Source organism: Oncorhynchus mykiss, chromosome 12, assembly GCF_013265735.2.
Source record: "Oncorhynchus mykiss isolate Arlee chromosome 12, USDA_OmykA_1.1, whole genome shotgun sequence".
NCBI classification, from domain to species: domain Eukaryota; kingdom Metazoa; phylum Chordata; class Actinopteri; order Salmoniformes; family Salmonidae; genus Oncorhynchus; species Oncorhynchus mykiss.
Genome location: NC_048576.1, coordinates 22,176,580 through 22,196,267, shown reverse-complemented (window position 1 = coordinate 22,196,267; position 19,688 = coordinate 22,176,580). Strand labels below are relative to the sequence as shown.

At 42.4% G+C, this 19,688-nt stretch overlaps 1 protein-coding gene across 1 annotated transcript in view; it reads right to left on the bottom strand.

Annotated features, from left to right (window-relative positions):
* The window catches only part of LOC110537210 (capping protein inhibiting regulator of actin dynamics), a 37,949-nt gene that overhangs the window by 7,111 nt on the left and 11,150 nt on the right, over positions 1 to 19,688 (bottom strand). Inside the window, exons 3-6 of the mRNA XM_036937210.1 lie at positions 19,121 to 19,576; positions 17,563 to 18,745; positions 3,424 to 4,821; positions 2,239 to 2,353 (exon numbers count right to left, since the gene is read on the bottom strand). Coding sequence (XP_036793105.1) covers positions 2,239 to 2,353; positions 3,424 to 4,821; positions 17,563 to 18,745; positions 19,121 to 19,576 — 3,152 coding nt within the window. The remainder of the gene's footprint in view (positions 1 to 2,238; positions 2,354 to 3,423; positions 4,822 to 17,562; positions 18,746 to 19,120; positions 19,577 to 19,688) is intronic.

Below are 19,688 nucleotides of genomic sequence, written 5' to 3'. Positions count from 1 at the left end.
GTAAACTTTCACTGCTATGCGGACGACAGCTGTACACTTCGATAAAACATGGTGATACCCCAAAATTGCATACCCTGGAAGCCTGTGTTTCAGACATAAGGAAATGGATGGCTCCAGTGCTAGCCTCTACACTGGCTTCCTGTTAAGGCTAGGGCTGATTTCAAGGTTTTACCTACAAAGCATTACATGGGCTTGCTCCTATCCATCTCTCCGATTTAGTCCTTCCGTACATACCTACACATACGCTACGGTCTCAAGACGCAGGCCTCATTATTGTCCCTAGAATTTCTAAGCAAACAGTTGGAGGCAGGGCTTTGTCCTATAGAGATGCATTTTTATGGAATGGTCTGCCGATCCATGTGAGAGACACAGACTCGGTCACGACCTTTAAGTCTTTACTGAAGACCCAGTAGGTCCTACGATTGAGTGAAGTCTGGCCCAGGGGTGCGAAGGTGAATGGCAAGGCACTGGAGCGACCAACAGCCCTTGCTGTCTCTGCCTGGAAAACTCCCCTCTCTCCACTGGGATTATCCGCCTCTGACCCTGTTATGGGGTCTGAGTCACTGGCTTACTAGAACTCTTCCATGCCGTCCCTAGGAGGGTTGCGTCACAGGCTTGATCTTCCGGTCTGGTTTTGCGTCCCCCGGGCTCATGCAGTGGAGGAGATCTTTGTGGGCTATACTCAGCCTTGTCTCAGGGTAGTAAATTGGTGGTCTGTTGAGATCCTTCTAGTGGTGTGGGGGCAGTGCTTTGGAAAAGTGGGTGGGGTTATATCCTGCCTGGTTGGCTCTGTCCGGGGACATTGTCGGACGCGGCCACAGTGTCCCCCGACCCCCCGTCTCAGTCTCCAGTATCTATGCTCCAATAGTCTGTGTGCCGGGTGGCTAGCGTCAGTCTGTTATATCTGGTGTAATTCCCCTGTCTTATCTGGAGTCCTGTGCGAATTTAAGTATCCTCCCTCTAATCCTCTCTCCCTCCCCTCCCAGAGGAGCTGAACCCTAGGACCATGCCTCAGGACTACCTGGCCTTATGACTCCTGGCTGTCCCCAGTCCTGGTCGTGCTGCTGCTCCAGTTTCAACTGTTCTGCCAGCGGCTATGGAACTCTGACCTGTTCACCGGACGTGCTATCTTGTCCCAGACCTGCTGATTTTGACTCTCTCTACCGCACCTGCTGTCTCGACCTCTGAATGACCCTGCTGGTCATCTATGAACGTTTGAACATCTTGAAGAACAACCTGGCCTTAATGGCCATGTACTGTACTATCTCCACCCGGCACAGCCAGAAGAGGACTGTCCACCCCTCAGAGCTTGGTTCCTCTCTACGTTACTTCCTAGGGTCCTGCCTTTCTAGGGAGTTTTTCCTAGACACTGTGCTTCTACATCTGCATTGCTTAACGTTTGGGGTTTTAGGCTGGGTTTCTGTATGACTTTGCGAAATCTGCTGATGTAAAAAGGGCTTTATAAATACATTAAATTGATTGTGTCCATATCATCAATCAGAGACTCCGAGAGAAGTTTGTGAAGTGTGAGCTCTGACTGCTTTGTGAGAACTCATTCAGAGCTCTGATCTGTCAGATCCCAACACCATAGGCAAATGCCAGTGTTCACAGTGAGTTTAAGGTGAGTCACTGTCAAGATAAATATTGTTTGTGGGAATTGTTTACAGTGAGCATTTGGTGGGAGGGCTCATTGAGACTGTGTGTGTGTGTGTGTGTGTGTGTGTGTGTGTGTGTGTGTGTGTGTGTGTGTGTGTGTGTGTGTGTGTGTGTGTGTGTGTGTGTGTGTCGGCGTGCGCGCAGCAAGAATGGGAATGTTGCACTGAGGTTTTAATAAAAACCAACTGTGCATGCATCAAGGAACTGGTTGGATAAATTGAAACAGCAGCAGAGGGCATTTTCATGAGTTGCCTGGGGGAATGGTTTCAAAGATATCCTGGTACCTTAATTGCATAAGATTATTATGATAATATTATCAAGAAGAGCCCCTGCTGTGCATATTACAGGGCATAAGGCTAAGCATGTACTGTATGTGCATATTAACATGCACACACTTTCCCAAAATAGACTGTAGACACAATGAGGTCTGATTATTTAGTACACATACCTCCTGCCTAAAGCAGATCTACGTTGACAGGTGATTGGTGAGAGAACCTGTAGGTAGCTCTTTCATCTGCTGCTGGTGTTTATCAGTTCACTCAATACTGTTTCCATTGCCCTCATGGCATATTGCATTAGTACCTTTATCTTCTCTTGATGGACACCGAGGATTCCTGTAGATATGCCAGCCTGCCTCTCCTGGATGTTGGAGGCTGGCTGGTTTTCCAGGGAGCTCAAGGGCTTTACTGGATGGGGCCTGAATAGAGATAGACGGAGACAGAGACAGTCAAAATGAGAGCGGCTCAAACTTTGCTGAAGTGTTGTGTTATTTGAGGAGATGCAGCAGGTGGATATGGGGGATATGCGGATAATGACATTTTCTCAGAAAGCAAGTGTAATTGCTGCCATCAGCTTGAAATAATTTGTTCAAATCAGGTGGACCTTATCAGTTTATTAACAAAAATGTATTTAACTAGTCAAGTCAACTAAAAACAAATTCTTATTTACAATGATGGCCTGGCAAGAGGAGGCAAAAGGCCTCCTGTGAGGATGGGGGCTGGGATTTAAAAATAAATCAAATCAATGCAAAACAAAACAGACAGAGTTAGACATGACAAGCGAGCATGGGTTCTTCTTCCCTCTTGACTGATTCCCATCATACGTGACACAGTGGCAAGCGTATCTCTTCTTTCCCTCTCATATAAGGTTAGACTGCAGAGGAGCCACAGTGTACACACACTCTGAGCAATGGCATTTTACAGGCGCCACTGAGATTTGTCTGAGATTCTACAGGGAGAATAACTTGACAAAAAGCAATGAAAGCTGCAAAGGCTGGCATTTCTATAGCCATGATTCATACTGTGCCGAGGGGATTGTGTGAATGACATCGCAATTAAATAACTTGCAGAGCAAAATTAAATGTGCAGTAATTAGTAAGTGCTCTTTTGATGACTTAATATAGTGTTAATTTCTCTGGGGAGCTATGTTCATGTTGCTTTACGTTAAACTATGTTAATAATAACTACAGAATGATATAGTCATTATTAAAAAGTAGAACTAGCTATGATGTCCTGTACAACTTTTGAAAGTATTGCAAAAACAACTTGGTCAGAAGTTCCATTGATTCAATTCAGGAAAGTGAAATTAAACATTTTATAAGAGAGTAAAATTATTTTACAAGGGTCACATTCATGAAGTGTTCTCCAACAACGCATCCACCAAAGCGATTGGAAAGGTTTAGTGAATCTGACTACAGTACAGGAGAGGTTTCGTAGAGAGCACAAAGCTGCTACACACTACAGGAAAAGGCTGCAATCTCTCTCTCACCTGCGTGTGCTTGAGGTAGGCCTGTCCCCTCTCCCTCCCGCCTCCTCTCCACTGCAATGCTCTGCAACGGAGGACATAGCTCTAGCCTGAAGCAGGGTCCTCTGACCAGGGAGAGAGCTTGTCTGGGGAGGACAGTTACTCCTGCCCCCTGATCCCTTCAGGGGCTTGGGTTGGGGTAGGATGGCGGGGGCAGGTGAGGGTACACATGGGGGCTGGGCAATGGTAACACAAGTTAGTGCCATACCCACACCTCGATTCTGCAGTTTTTCTGAGATACTTGAGGAAAGCTTACTCAAAGAGGAAGCCCCTGGGGTTTGTAGTTTTACAGAACTCTGTTTACCAGTATCCTCCTCTCTAGAGATGGATGTTTTCTTCAATGGAAGCAAGGGAACACAGACCAGCTCTGCTAATGAGTTTTTGATGGGACGGAAGCCATCCTCAGCTAGCAGAACATCTGGCGTTGGAAGCTCCATTGAGTCCCTAACCACACTATTCTGCATTGAACCTGGATTTGCTTCTATAGAGGTACAACTCTGATGATTGGGAGAGTCTAGGCTCTCCTGATATTCACCAGTTAGTCTCTGTTCTTCACCATGTCCAGAGGACTTCTCCATTCTGCAGTCTTCTGCAAAGGGATTATTTGGATCAAACTCAACCAAAGAGTCATGTTCCTCAGTATTCAATTGCTTATCTATTACATCAACTTTTGGCATTGTCTTCCCTGGAGGGTACTGGGGCCTAGAAGGTGCTGGACCTTTATTGTGTTTAGCCACCCTCAACCCCCCAGTGGCAGATGGCATTTCTTGTTCTGGTTGGTTCCCATGGTGGGTAGAGCTCTGCCCTCCACTTGTGTGTTCTGTTGTAGCTGTGGAGGAAAATCTCAGTGGTGTGATAATCTGTACTACACGTTGAGAGACCTTGGACATGGAGGCACCTATGTCCTTATGTCCCAGGTTCACTCTAGTCATACTCTGGTCCCTCTGTGTCTGGCTTGGAGCCTGGCTTGGTCTATCTGGAGCAGGACCCTTGTCCATCCTGATACTGGAATGGTCCTGACCACTAACACTCTCCTGGTTATCCCCGCATCCCACCAGTGACATGGAAGATTGGCGTATTGGAGGAGGTGGCTGTTTTGTTGGCTTTGTTCGGGCGAGATTCACGGTGACAGATTGAGCGTTGCCCTTGCTAGGCCAGTTGTCCATACGAGCCCAGCGCTGGTTGAGGGGCAGAGGGGCAGGGTCTTTCTTCTCCATTAGTTCAGTAGACGGGTCCTGGGTGCCTCTGGTTTCCCCATCGCCTCTAGGGGAGTCCATAGAAATCTCAATTTCAGGAGACAAGAACGATAAGAAGGGATTGGAAGACACACTAGGCTGAGAAGGGTTCACACATGAAGAGGGTCTGGAAGAAGAGGGATAGGGAGGATGCAGTAAGAGAAAACAAATCTGCACTTTACAGCTGTATAAGATGGTTGGCTTCACACATTTGAACTTGATGACAATGTCTAACTACCACACATAAACAAATATATATACAGTACCAGTCCAAAGTTTGGACAGACCTACTCATTCAAGGGTTTTTCTATATTTTTTACTATTTTCTACATTGTAGAATAATAGTGAAGACATCAAAACTGTGAAATAACACATACGGAATCATCTATTAACCAAAAAAGTTGATGACAGCTTTGCACACTCTTGACATACTCTCAACCAGCTTCATGAATAAGTCACCTGGAATGCATTTCAATTAACAGGTGTGTCTTGTTAAAATACAAATGTTGGAATTTATTTCCTTCTTAATGCGTTTGAGCCAATCAGTTGTGTTGTGACAAGGTAGGGGTGGTATACAGAAGATAGCCCTGTTTGGTAAAAGACCAAGTTCATATTATGGCAAGAACAGCTCAAATAATCAAACGGAAATTACAGTCCATCATTACTTTAAGACATGAGGGTCAGTCAATGCGGAACATTTCAAGAACTTTTAAAGTTTCTTCAAGTGCAGTCGCAAAAACCATCAAGTGCCATAGGTGCATGTTCATTAATTGTTTATGGTTCATTGAACACGCATGGGAAACAGTAGAAATGTTGTCAAATAGCAGTTAAAAATTGAAATCGAACTGGATGGACATCAGAAATAGAGGAAGAACAGGACTAAATACAAACTAATTATAACTATTGTAAAATAGATTGTGCATGTAAAACGTCTATGGTATGTATAAACTGAAGATAGAAGCCTGGGTGTTATTGTTTATTAGTTTACTCAAATTGGGGGAGGGGTGGTAGGGTTTGCAGGGAATAATAAAGGTACATTCTAAAAATAAAAGTGTATGCATGTAAACTCAGCAAAAAAAGAAACGTCCATTCTTCTTTCAAAGAAAATTTGTAAAAATCCAAATAACTTCACAGATCTTCATTGTAAAGGGTTTACAGACCTATATACATATACATTTTACAGACCTCGTATGTTTTACATTTGTTTACTTGTTGTTACTAGTCCCACCCTTCAGCTCCATTCAACCCCTCCCATCTATCTCTTATCACCATTCAGTTTTGATTTCTATTTGTATTGAACCTTTCTACTCGCATAGCTTCTACAGATTGTAAATTAAAGATAAACATTTTTGCTAAAATAATTATATTATTGATCGATTGACTATGACTTATCAAATCACCCAGTATTGCTCTCTGCAGCTTTAGTTCTAGGTAAATGTTGCAATACTTCAGCCATTCCTGGGCCTGTGACCAAAAATTAGCTACATATGGACAGTACCAAAATAAATTATCTAATAACTCTGCCTCTTCACAGCAAAATCTGCAGAGCTGGGAAGATTGTATCCCCCATATTAATAATATTCTATTGGTTGCAAGAATTATGTAAATTTTAAAAAAATCACATCTTTGAATCCGGCGTCGTTTTGCGTGTCAATTCATAGACCATGGAATCGGTTCATCGAAAATCTCTTCCCAACTATTTTGCAATTTATATGGCACAGCTGTCAATTGCTTGGTCTGTAAATGAAACTGGCATATAGCAGTGTTATATATACACACACACACACACAGCTCAAAAAAATAAAGGCAACACTAAAATAACACATCCTAGATCTGAATGAATGAAATATTCTTATTAAATCCTTTTTTTTTTTTTTTTTTACATAGTTGAAAGTGCTGACAACAAAATCACACAAAAATTATCAATGGAAATCAAATTTATCAACCCATGGAGGTCTAGATTTGGAGTCACACTCAAAATTAAAAGTGGAAAACCACACTACAGGCTGATCCAACTTTGATGTAATGTCCTTAAAACAAGTCAAAATGAGGCTCAATAGTGTGTGTGGCCTCCACGTGCCTGTATGACCTCCCTACAACACCTGGGCATGCTCCTGATGAGGTGGCCAACTCCTGGACAGTCTGTGGTGCAATGTGGCGTTGGTGGATGGAATGAGACATGATGTCCCAGATGTGCTCAATTGGATTCAGGTCTGGGGAACGGGCGGGCCAGTCCATAGCATCAATGCCTTCCTCTTGCAGGAACTGCTGACACACTCCAGCCACATGAGGTCTAGCATTGTCTTGAATTAGGAGGAACCCAGTGCCAACCGCACCAGCATATGGTCTCACAAGGGGTCTGAGGAGCTCATCTCGGTACCTAATGGTAGTCAGGCTACCTCTGGCGAACACATGGAGGGCTGTGCGGCCCCCCAAAGAAATGCCACCCCACACCATGACTGACCCACAGCCAAACCGGTCATGCTGGAGGATGTTGCAGGCAGCAGAACGTTCTCCACGGCGTCTCCAGACTGTCACATGTGCTCAGTGTGAACCTGCTTTCATCTGTGAAGAGCACAGGGCGCCAGTGACGAATTTGCCTATCTTGGTGTTCTCTGGAAAATGCCAAACGTCCTGCACGGTGTTGGGCTGTAAGCACAACCCCCACCTGTGGATGTCGGGCCCTCATACCACCCTCATGGAGACTGTTTCTGACCGTTTGAGCAGACACATGCACATTTGTGGCCTGCTAGAGGTAATTTTGCAGGGATCTGGCAGTGCTCCTCCTGCTCCTCCTTGCACAAAGGCGGAGGTAGCGGTCCTGCTGCTGGGTTGTTGCCCTCCTACGGCCTCCTCCACGTCTTCTGATGTACTGGCCTGTCTCCTGGTAGCGCCTCCATGCTCTGGACACTACGCTGACAGACACAGCAAACCTTCTTGCCACAGCTCGCATTGATGTGTCATCCTGGATGAGCTGCACTACCTGAGCCACTTGTGTGGGTTGTAGACTCCGTCTCAAGCTACCACTAGAGTGAAAGCACCGCCAGCATTCAAAAGTGACCAAAACATCAGCCAGGAAGCATAGGAACTGAGAAGTGGTCTGTGGTCACCACCTGCAGAACCACTCCTTTATTGGGAGTGTCTTGCTAATTGCCTATAATTTCCACACGTTGTCTATTCCATTTGCACAACAGCATGTGAAATGTATTGTCAAATCAGTGTTGCTTCCTAAGTGGACAGTTTGATTTCACAGAAGTGTGATTGACTTGGAGTTACGTTGCGTTGTTTAAGTGTCCCCTTAATTTTTTTGAGCAGTGCATGCATACATACATGTTTATTTATCACAATTGTCTTTAACCATTTTTTGGTCTTTAATGCAGAGCCGCCAGACAAGTTCTTTACTTTTCCCGCCTTCCACATGCCTCTTCCATTTTTGTGGCAATGCTGCAATTAGTCTGTTGTAATTTTGGGTAGAGCAGACATTTCCATGTCTGTGTTAGGAGCATGTGTGATATAACTCCACCAGTCATATGTATGATATAATTTACAAAGATAACATTTTTTAAAATAAAGAAAGGTATTATCAAAACATTTTTTTTTTTTATCGATTAATATATTTGATTTTAACCACAATATTTGTTGTATTATTTGTTCTGTCTTTTCAGGTGGATTAAACAAACTGCAACCAACTTTTTAAAGCTTGTTTAAAAAATAACGATATTTTGGAGATTATTTCGTTTTCAAATAACCAAAAATTACCAGTTGTAATCTGAATAAAGGGAAAAGGGACTTTCTTGAACATGGGGTGAGACAGTCTTACTAATTTACTAGACAACCATTTCAGATGTAAGCATAACCTTTGTATGACTGATGCCTTTAATGAGAGGTTTAATGCTTTAATAATTTCTGCCCTCCGAATTCATATTCATTATATAAATAGGCCCTTTTAATTGTCTGGCTTGTCATTCCAAATAAAATGTAATATTTTGTGTTCATATAATTTAAAAAGCATGTCACTACGTGTAGGCAAAACCATAAGCAAATAGGTAAACTGTGATATGATTAAAGAGTTAAATAAGGGTGATTTTTCCACAAATAGACAGGTATTTTCCTTTCCACCATTCGATTTTATTAGTAAACTACGCGGTAATGTAAAAGTTGATTTTTTTAGTACGCGGTAATGTAAAAGATGATTTTTTTAGTGATCCGATACGTGATCCAACACTTATCATAATTTGGTTTTAATCCAAGTATCTACAACCTCTATGAGTCTGTGGAGGGATTCTAATTGTGGTTTTAAAAGAAAACATGAATCAGCGTACAAAGGCACCTTTTGATTTCAAGCCTTGGATTTCTAATCCTTTAATATTATTGTTGGATCTAATTTTAACAGCTAACATTTCGATGGCGATAATAAATAAATATGCCGATAGTGGACAACCTTGTTTTAACACTCATGACAGTTTAAACTTTGAGATGTAGCCATTATTTATTATTTTACACCTGGGGTTACTATCTATATAGATACAGTGCCTTGCGAAAGTATTCGGCCCCCTTGAACTTTGCGACCTTTTGCCACATTTCAGGCTTCAAACATAAAGATATAAAACTGTATTTTTTTGTGAAGAATCAACAACAAGTGGGACACAATCATGAAGTGGAACGACATTTATTGGATATTTCAAACTTTTTTAACAAATCAAAAACTGAAAAATTGGGCGTGCAAAATTATTCAGCCCCCTTAAGTTAATACTTTGTAGCGCCACCTTTTGCTGCGATTACAGCTGTAAGTCGCTTGGGGTATGTCTATCAGTTTTGCACATCGAGAGACTGACATTTTTTCCCATGCCTCCTTGCAAAACAGCTCGAGCTCAGTGAGGTTGGATGGAGAGCATTTGTGAACAGCAGTTTTCAGTTCTTTCCACAGATTCTCGATTGGATTCAGGTCTGGACCTTGACTTGGCCATTCTAACACCTGGATATGTTTATTTTTGAACCATTCCATTGTAGATTTTGCTTTATGTTTTGGATCATTGTCTTGTTGGAAGACAAATCTCCGTCCCAGTCTCAGGTCTTTTGCAGACTCCATCAGGTTTTCCATTCTTCCAGAATGGTCCTGTATTTGGCTCCATCCATCTTCCCATCAATTTTAACCATCTTCCCTGTCCCTGCTGAAGAAAAGCAGGCCCAAACCATGATGCTGCCACCACCATGTTTGACAGTGGGGATGGTGTGTTCAGGGTGTGAGCTGTGTTGCTTTTACGCCAAACATAACGTTTTGCATTGTTGCCAAAAAGTTCAATTTTGGTTTCATCTGACCAGAGCACCTTCTTCCACATGTTTGGTGTGTCTCCCAGGTGGCTTGTGGCAAACTTTAAACGACACTTTTTATGGATATCTTTAAGAAATGGCTTTCTTCTTGCCACTCTTCCATAAAGGCCAGATTTGTGCAATATACGACTGATTGTTGTCCTATGGACAGAGTCTCCCACCTCAGCTGTAGATCTCTGCAGTTCATCCAGAGTGATCATGGGCTTCTTGGCTGCATCTCTGATCAGTCTTCTCCTTGTATGAGCTGAAAGTTTAGAGGGACGGCCAGGTCTTGGTAGATTTGCAGTGGTCTGATACTCCTTCCATTTCAATATTATCGCTTGCACAGTGCTCCTTGGGATGTTTAAAGCTTGGGAAATCTTTTTGTATCCAAATCCGGCTTTAAACTTCTTCACAACAGTATCTCGGACCTGCCTGGTGTGTTCCTTGTTCTTCATGATGCTCTCTGCGCTTTTAACGGACCTCTGAGACTATCACAGTGCAGGTGCATTTATACGGAGACTTGATTACACACAGGTGGATTGTATTTATCATCATTAGTCATTTAGGTCAACATTGGATCATTCAGAGATCCTCACTGAACTTCTGGAGAGAGTTTGCAGCACTGAAAGTAAAGGGGCTGAATAATTTTGCACGCCCAATTTTTCAGTTTTTGATTTGTTAAAAAAAGTTTGAAATATCCAATAAATGTCGTTCCACTTCATGATTGTGTCCCACTTGTTGTTGATTCTTCACAAAAAAAATACAGTTTTATATCTTTATGTTTGAAGCCTGAAATGTGGCAAAAGGTCGGAAAGTTCAAGGGGGCCGAATACTTTCGCAAGGCACTGTATGTATCTATTTATCGAGAGAGAGAAAAGAGATTCTCCAAAATTGAAATATTCTAGGCATTTTATACAGTTGAAGTCGGAAGTTTACATACATTAAAACTCAGTTTTTCACAATTCCTGATATTTTATCCTAGTAATAAGTCTGGTTCATCCTTGGGAGCAATTTCCAAATGCCTGAAGGTACCACGTTCATCTGTACAAACAATAGTACGCAAGTATAAAAACCATGGGACCACGCAGCCATCATACATCTCAGGAAGGAGACGCGTTCTGTCTCCTAGAGATGAACGTACTTTGGTGCGAAAAGTGCAAATCAATCCCAGAACAACAGCAAAGGATCATCAGATGCTGGAGGAAACGATTACAAAAGTATCTATATCCACAGTAAGACAAGTCCTATATCGACATAACCTGAAAGGCCGCTCAGCAAGGAGGAAGCAACTGCTCCAAAACCACCATAAAAAAGCCAGATTACGGTTTGCAACTGCACATGTGGACAAAGATCATACTTTTTGGAGAAATGTCCTCGTCTGATGAAAAAAAATATAACTGTTTGGCCATAATGACCATCCTCGTTTGGAGGAAAAAGGGGAGACTCGCAAGCCGAAGAACACCATCCCAACCATGAAGCATGGGGGTGGCAGCATCATGTTGTGGGGGTGAATTGCTGCAGGAGGGACTAGTGCACTTCATCATGAGGTAGGAAAATTATGTGAATATATTGAAGCAACATCTCAAGACATCAGTCAGGAAGATAAAGCTTGATCGCAAATGGGTCTTCCAAAATGGACAATGACCCCAAGCATGCTTCCAAAGTTGTGGCAAAATGGCTTAAGGACAACAAAGTAAAGGTATTGAAGTTAGGTATTCAATCCTATAGAAAATGTGTGGGCAGAACTGAAAATGCATGTGCGAGCAAGGAGGCCTACAAACCTGACTCAGTTATGCCAGCTCTGTCAGGAGGAATGGACCAATATTCACCCAAATTATTGTGGGAAGCTTGTGGAAGGCTACCCAAAACGTTTGACCAAAGTTAAACAATTTAATGGCAATGCTACTAAATACTAATTAAGTGTATGCAAACTTCCAACTTCAACTGTATCTGTACTGTTAGTCCTTCAATTTCCTTTGTTAATATGTTAATATGTTTCCTTTCTCAACACTAACTTTTTGTGCCAGAGAGAATGACACCAAGTAATAAAGACAACTAGCTTGATTAAGCCTCCGCCATGTATATCTCACTAGGTCAGGGTATTTAAGCCTCCATACCTCCACGAATTTCAATATATCCATGACTACAGTTTGTAGTGCGATTTCGTTTACTGTCCATAGAGGCATGTAAAACCGTACTAAAATCTCCCACCATAATAATAGAGTCTAGTGTTACTTGTAGAGTGGAATTCTTGAGGTGGAGTACCTCTGAAGATCATTTTTGAACCAGGGGGTGAACCTGTTTTTAATTCTCATTTTCTTTATGGGGGCGTATTTTTTTACCAATATCACTGGAAATATCCAAAAAGAAGGTCCAAGCGTCTTCGACAGATCAAACTCATTCTGTACCAATTTACAGAGGCCAGGTCATGAAGAAAGGCTTGCTCATTAAAGTCTTTTAGCACTATTGAACATGACACTCAACGTGTTCATTACCTCGATATGTGGATTGAGAAATCAAAAATGGAACCCAGTTTACAACTCTGTATAGAAAAGACACGGACAAAAACACTCTATTACAGGGGGACAGCTTCCATCCTGAGCCATTAAAAAGAGGACTTCCAAGAAGCCAATTTTTCAGACTGTGCCGTGTAAACCACTCCACAGAGGATTATCTAGAAAAAGCAGCGGAGATGCGCTTTAGGTTTCTAAGAGGCTATTCGCCACAATGTGTGGATGAAGCTCTTAATTTGGCATTGGGAAAAACACGAGATGAACGGTTACAAAAAAGACCTGCTAAAGCTAAAGAACACTCCGTAAGGTTCACAACCACATATACTTTGAATTCACGAAAAGTGGGAGGTGTGCTCAAGAAACACTGGCATATTTTATCATCGGACCCAGCTCTGCCGGCTGAATTTAAAAATCCACCACTTATTGTGTATAGGAGAGGTCGCAATTTACGCAATAAATTGGTTCATGCCAACTGCCAGCCACAAAAGAAAATCAGCCAGGCTCTTTTACGCCCTCTAACAAATGGTAGCTATAAATGCAGATGCGCACAGTGCAACAATATGATGAAGTGTGAATATTTCTGCCACCCACACACAGGAAAACGGTTCCAAATAAATTACATTATTACGTGTTCCACCACCCATGTTATTTACATTATTAAATGTCCATGTGGGCTCTGCTATGTCGGTAAAACCTCCGCTCTCTCAAACAGAGAATTAGTGAACATAAAAGTTAAATCAGGAGAAACGACAGGGATTATCCAGTCGCAGTACATCTTAAAGCATGACATTTCTACCTTTAGATTTTGTGGCATAGAGAAAGTTAAGATACCAGACAGGGGAGGTGATATTGATGATACTCTGAATAAAAGAGAATGTTTTTGGATTTTCACCCTCCAGACATTATTTCCTAAGGGACTTAATGATGAAATGCCTATGTATGTTATGTTGTGAATTTGAACATTAATTATATGCCTATTTAAGATTATTCTGATGTTTTTCGCACCATGTACCCAATGACTAATGAAAACTTGCTATGTCCTCATTGTGGTTTTACAGACGTGTTTAATATGTCTTGTTTATACACTTTTGCAATATTTGTGAAACGCATATTGTTCTATTTGGTAGCACTTATTTGTTTTTCCTTTGCCTCCAACCCCCTTCGATGTGTGGAATGGATGTGGGTGGGGCTAGGTCTACATAAGGGTGCAAATTTCAAATTCACAAAAGCTCTGACGAAGGCCGTGAGGCCGATACGTAAGCTTATTAAATATCAGTGATACTATCAGGTGCAGTGTGCGGTTTCCTTTTTCCTTCAACAATATCACTGGAAATATCCAAAAAGAAGGTCCAAGAGTCTTCGACAAGCTCATTCTGTACCAATTTACAGAGGCCAGGTCATGAAGGAAGGCTTGCTCATTAAAGTTTTTTAGCAAGTGTCCATGACAAATCAGGACGAACACAGGCTGTAAAACAGTGATCAATTAGGTAATTACAGAAAACACCAGACTGATACCTATCAGGATTATTTCTGAGGATAACATCAAGGAGAGTAGCCTTTTCTGGGTGTTTGGAGTCATACTTTGTGGGACTGGTAATAATCTGAGAAAGATTTATTCCCATTGCTTTATGACTTGGTCAGGTGGTTTAAGCATGACCCAGTTTAGGTCACCTAGCAGGATAAATTCAGACTTTGTGTTAGGGGCCAGGAGAGAGCTTAGGGCAGGTAGGGTACAGTCCAGTGCTGATTGAGGACAATAAACACCCAGCAACAGTCAACAAAGAGCTATTTGAAAGTGTAATGCTTAAAACCAGCAAATAAAATTGTTTGGGGACAGACTTTGTGGAGACAACCGAGCACCGAAGGTGATCCTTGGTAAAGATTGCCACTCCCCACCTTTGGAAGATCGGTCTTGCCGAAAAAGGTTATAACCAGAAAGGTTAACATCAGTGTTCAAAACATTTCTTAACCACGTCTCAGTAATGACCAACACATCTGGATTGTAGCTGTGAACCCCACCTTCAATTGGTCCATTTTAGGTAATAAGCTTCTAGTGTTAACGTGCAGAAAAGTCAGACTTTTACGAGAGCAGAAATCAGTGAAACAGATATCAGAGCACAAGTCAGAATTGGGGCTAGCAACAGTAGATTGGCCAGGGTGTACATGCACATTTCCAGATATCATCAACAGTAATACAATCAAGGCATGTTAGAGGACATGGAGAGCTCTGCAGTGTTGATTTATGACATTTGAATGTGTATTAGATGGCAACAAGATCATATTATACAGCAATTTCATTAGGTAACATGAATACAAAGCCGGCAAGAGGTGGTTAGAATAGAATGGGATGCCAAAAGTCTGTGTAACCAATAGAGAGTCCCGAGTGTGGGAACAAACAGTCTACTTATCCTCTGCAGCAGAGCTTAGCATATGTGGGAACTCCTTCAAGATTGTTGGAAAAGCATTCCTCATGAAGCTTGTTGAGAGAATGTCAAGAGTGTGCAAAGCTGTCCTCAAGGCAAAGGGTGGCTATTTGAAGAATCTCAAATAGATTTGGATTTGTTTAATACTTTTTTGGTTACTACATGATTCCATATGTGTTCTTTCATAGTTTTGATGTCTTCACTATTGTTCTACAATGTAGAAAATAGTACAAATAAAAACCTTGAAAATGAGTAGGTGTCCAAACTTTTGACTGGTACTGTATAGAAGAAAAAAATGATTTATTTATAAAACTAAATAATGCAATGTCATGAAATAAACTAATGTTGAATTAAATTGAAAGTGTTATTTTTTACTTTTATCAAAAACAAAAGTCTTGTTGGAATCCACACACACAAACATTTAGCAGAGAGGTAGACAACACAAACTACAGAGGACGTGTTACATCATAACAAAGTTGTTACTAGGGTGGGACTAATTCACCAGACAAGACAATGGGAGAAAGGATGCCATTTCATTTTATTAGGTCTTTATGGAGGGACATGAAGGTTAGTTATAATGGTTAGGTTAGTTACACAAACACACTAGGGAACAGAAAGGTTATACATGTAGATTTTAAATAATAAAACAAATGTAAATGATCAATTTAAAAGGTAATGCTTGTAGCCTCTGAACCATTCCCTGTTCACATGACCAAACAGACTAGCCTTGACTATACTGAGTCATGTCATCCTATTGGATGGTTTCTTTGGTCCAGCCTCATCAGTATACTGATTCGCATGAGTCATTCAACATCAACGCCCTAGTTAAAAACTTGAGCAATCACCTAATGCTTTATGTCTCTCTGTAACACCTTTAATATGACACCTGTAGATTCTTTATAACAAGGTACAATTGATTCATGGGAAGCGCAGCCAATCTCAGTTTAGCCAAAGGTTTCCAATACGAAGACACAAGGGATGTGTTTACACAGCAGCCAAGTTTTGATATTTACTCCACTAATTTGTCTTTTGAAGAATCATATCAGATCTTTTCAGCTCAGAAAAATATCAGATGTGATCTGATTGGTCAAAAGATCAATTAGTGAAAAAAATATCAGAATTGGGCTGCCTGCGTAAACACAGCCACAGCACTGCAATTTTCATGAAGGTATTAGATTACTTGAGGGCAGGGATGGGCAACTGGTGGCCTGCGGCCCACCTTTTGAAGACCCTGGGATCAATTTCCCAATTATTAATTTTTTGGAACTTAGTCAGGGTCTCAACTTACTGTTGCGAGTTAGAATAGTAGACTACATAAGGTGCAATTTTTAAATTTGATTGTGGATCAGCAGTTTTACTGATAGTCAGTCAATTTTTTTAGATTGCTAAGTTAGTTTAGTAGCCGGCTATCTAAATATCATGGTCGAATTACTGGCTGGGGGGCCCCAATTGATTTTGTCACTTTCACTCAGATATAATTTTGAAAATTGAAAACATTTCTCTCCACCCTATGGAAAAATGTTTAGAATTGCAGGAAATGTAGCTGTAAAACAGCTTATTTTCCTCTCCGCCCCATGACAAAATGATATGTTTGTGGGTACGCAGAACCGCAAACAACTGCAGCACCTCATGATGAGTTTAGATTTTTTTGTGGCCCCCACCCCCATCAAAGTTGCCCATGTTTGCTTTAGGGGATTGTGCTTTAATGAGATGTGCATGTTGGAGTAGTGTCATGCGCCACACAGACAAACATACCATGACATCTAGCTTACACACTCCCTTCACACCAAATGCCTACGACACCAACACACTGAGATCTAACTCTTACCAAGCGTTTCAATTGACTTAATATATTAGACAGAACACTTTCCTGTACTAAAGTCTTTGATAAAGCGACAGGTTTTCTGCTCAAATCTGTATTTTGTGCCACAGCTGTACAGATCCAATAAAATCCTCCCAATTGCATCCTGCTGAGTTTCTACAAGCAGCTTTACTGACTGTCCCACATCCATAAATCAGGCTTGTTGCCTGGCCTGATTAACTGGTTGTATAAAAGTATTCTCAGACAAATTGGCAGGTTTTCCACTCTAATCAGACTTGTGCCACCCTTCACTGACAGCACAGGAAAAGAGAATGTTAGCATAATTTACACAGTTCTGTTGGAAGATGAAAGAGGATATCTGAATGAGAGTTCAGTGAGGATACGAGACAGGGACGTTAGTAGGTGTGTGTGGATGAGGAGACAGAGCAAGAGAAACTTGTGTGTTGCTTTTGGAGACCACCTACTGCTTTTGCAGGCTAAATAACTAGTGCATCCATAATTTATGACACCCAAGGGGTAACACAATTCTGGGGAACCGAGACAGTGATGGAGCGTGCATGTGTGAGAGTGTGAGAGTGCGTGTGTGTTCGTGTGTGTGTGTGTGTGTGTGTGTGTGCGCGTGCGTGTGTGTTCGTGTGTGTGTTCGTGTGTGTGTGTGTGTGTTCGTGTGTGTGTGTGTTCGTGTGTGTGTGTGTGTGTGTTCGTGTGTGTGTGTGTGTGTGTGTGTGTGTGTGTGTGTGTGTGTGTGTGTGTGTGTGTGTGTGTGTGTGTGTGTGTGGTTTGGGAGTGGGACTGACCTCTGCTTGACTGCTGATACTTTATTTGTTCGGCAGCTGATGGGACCAGTAGGAGAGGTTGTGGGGGTCTCCACAAACAGGATATTTGAAGAGTTGTCATCACATGAAGTGGTAGGAGAGACTTCCTCAAAAGGATTATTGCACACGATGGACTCTGCCTCTCTATTCTGCTTCATCGGTTGTTCAACTTTGTCCAACTTTACTCTCACCTCCTCATGCCTTCGCTTTTTCTCCATCTGTGCATTCCTCTTTTTCTCCTTCTCTGTCATCTCTTCTTCCTGTCCTCTCAAATCCTCTTTTTTCATATTTTCTACATCCACCCTAAACCTCTTTTTCGACTCCATCAGTTTTCCCTGCTCCTCATCTCTTCTTCTATCCTCTTCCCTTTCCTCTTCAAGCCTCGTTCTTTCTGCTTCTTCCTTTCTCAACATCTCCTGCTCTATTCTCCTTTCCTCCATCTTCCTCTGCTCTTCTTCATTTCTACGCATATCATCCTCCTCCTCCCTCCTTAGCCTTTCTTCCTTTTCCCTAATCTTCCTCAGCTCTTCCTCCTTTCTCAGCCTATCCTCCTCTTCTCTCTTAATTATTTTGTCCTCCTCCATCCTCTTTATCCCCATTTCCTCTCTCAGCCAATCTTCCTCTGCGGTCTTCCTCACTCTTTCTTCCTCCTCAATCCTCCTCCTCCTTTCTTCCTCCTCCTCCTTCCTCAGCCTATCCTCCTCTCTCTTCATTCTTTCTTCTTCAGCCTCTCTCTTCATTCTTCCTTCTTCCTCCTCAATCCTCCTCCTCCTTTCTTCCTCCTCCTCCTCCCTCCTCACTCTGTCCTCCTCTCTCTTCATTCTTCCTTCTTCCTCCTCAAACCTCCGCCTCCTTTCTTCCTCCTCCTCCTCCTTCCTTACTCTGTCCTCCTCTCTCTTCATTCTCTCTTCTTCCTCCTCCTCCTCAAACCTCCTCCTTTCTTCCTCCTCCTCCTCCTTCCTCACTCTGTCCTCCTCTCTCTTCATTCTTTCTTCTTCCGCCTCAATCCTCCTCTTTTCTTCTTCCTCCTCCTTCAGCCTATCATCCTCTCTCTTCATTCTTCCTTCTTCAGCCTCTCTCTTCATTCTTCCTTCTTCCTCCTCCTCAAACCTCCTCCTTTCTTCCTCCTCCTCCTTCACTCTGTTTTCCTCTCTCTTAATTTTTTCTTCAGCCTCTCTCTTTATTCTTTCTTCACCCCTCCTTTCCTCCTCCCTTATTTTTCTCAGTATATCCTCCTGTTCCCTCCTTAGTATTTCTTCCTCCTCCCTCATCTTCCTCTCCTCTTGCTCTCTTATTTGCATACACTCCTCCTGTTCTCCCCTAATCCTTTCATCTTTCTCCCTCTTTAATCTTTCCTCCACCTCCCTCATTTTCCTCTCGTCCTCCTTTCTCAGTATATCCTCCCTCCTCATTATTTCATGTTCTTCTCTCCTAATTCTTTCCTCTTCTTCCCACCTCTCTTGTTCCTCCATTTCTCTCCTTTTCTCCTCTAACCTCCACTTTTCCTTCCAAATGCTGTTCTCTCCCTCCACCTTCAGACTCCTCTCCTCCTGTTCCTCTTCTAGCCTCATTTCTTCCCCCTCCTCCTCCGTAATCCTGCTTTTCTCTTGTTCCTCCTTCCTTATCCTCTCTTCCTCGTCTAACTTCTTCCTCTCCTGCTCTTCCTTTTTCTTCCTCTCCTCATCCAACATAGCCCTCTCTTCTTCCTCTGCCCAGGTCGAAGGCTGCTTCAAGGCCCTGAAGGAGTCCATGGAGGTGCCGGAGCTCTTACGACCCTGGGCCTTGCGCAGGTCTTCCATGGAGCCATGGCCTGAGCTGGCCAGGCTAAAGTTGGAGCCGGTGCGGGTTTTCCGGGGCTGGGGCTCCTCTGTGTACATGTGAGGGCCGTTGATGCACAGGTTACTCTGCTCTGCAAGCGGGGCAGGAATCTTAGAGCGTCCTAGGGACAGAGAACTGCTTGAGCGCTTATGGGTCTGAAACTTGAATTTATTTTTACCTTTGGATGAGAAAGAAAGAAACAGGGAAAGGTTAGATCTGCAAAGACATACTGTATAACATAAACATGTTCTAATAGACAATGCTGCTATATTATCTACAGCCTATGATGA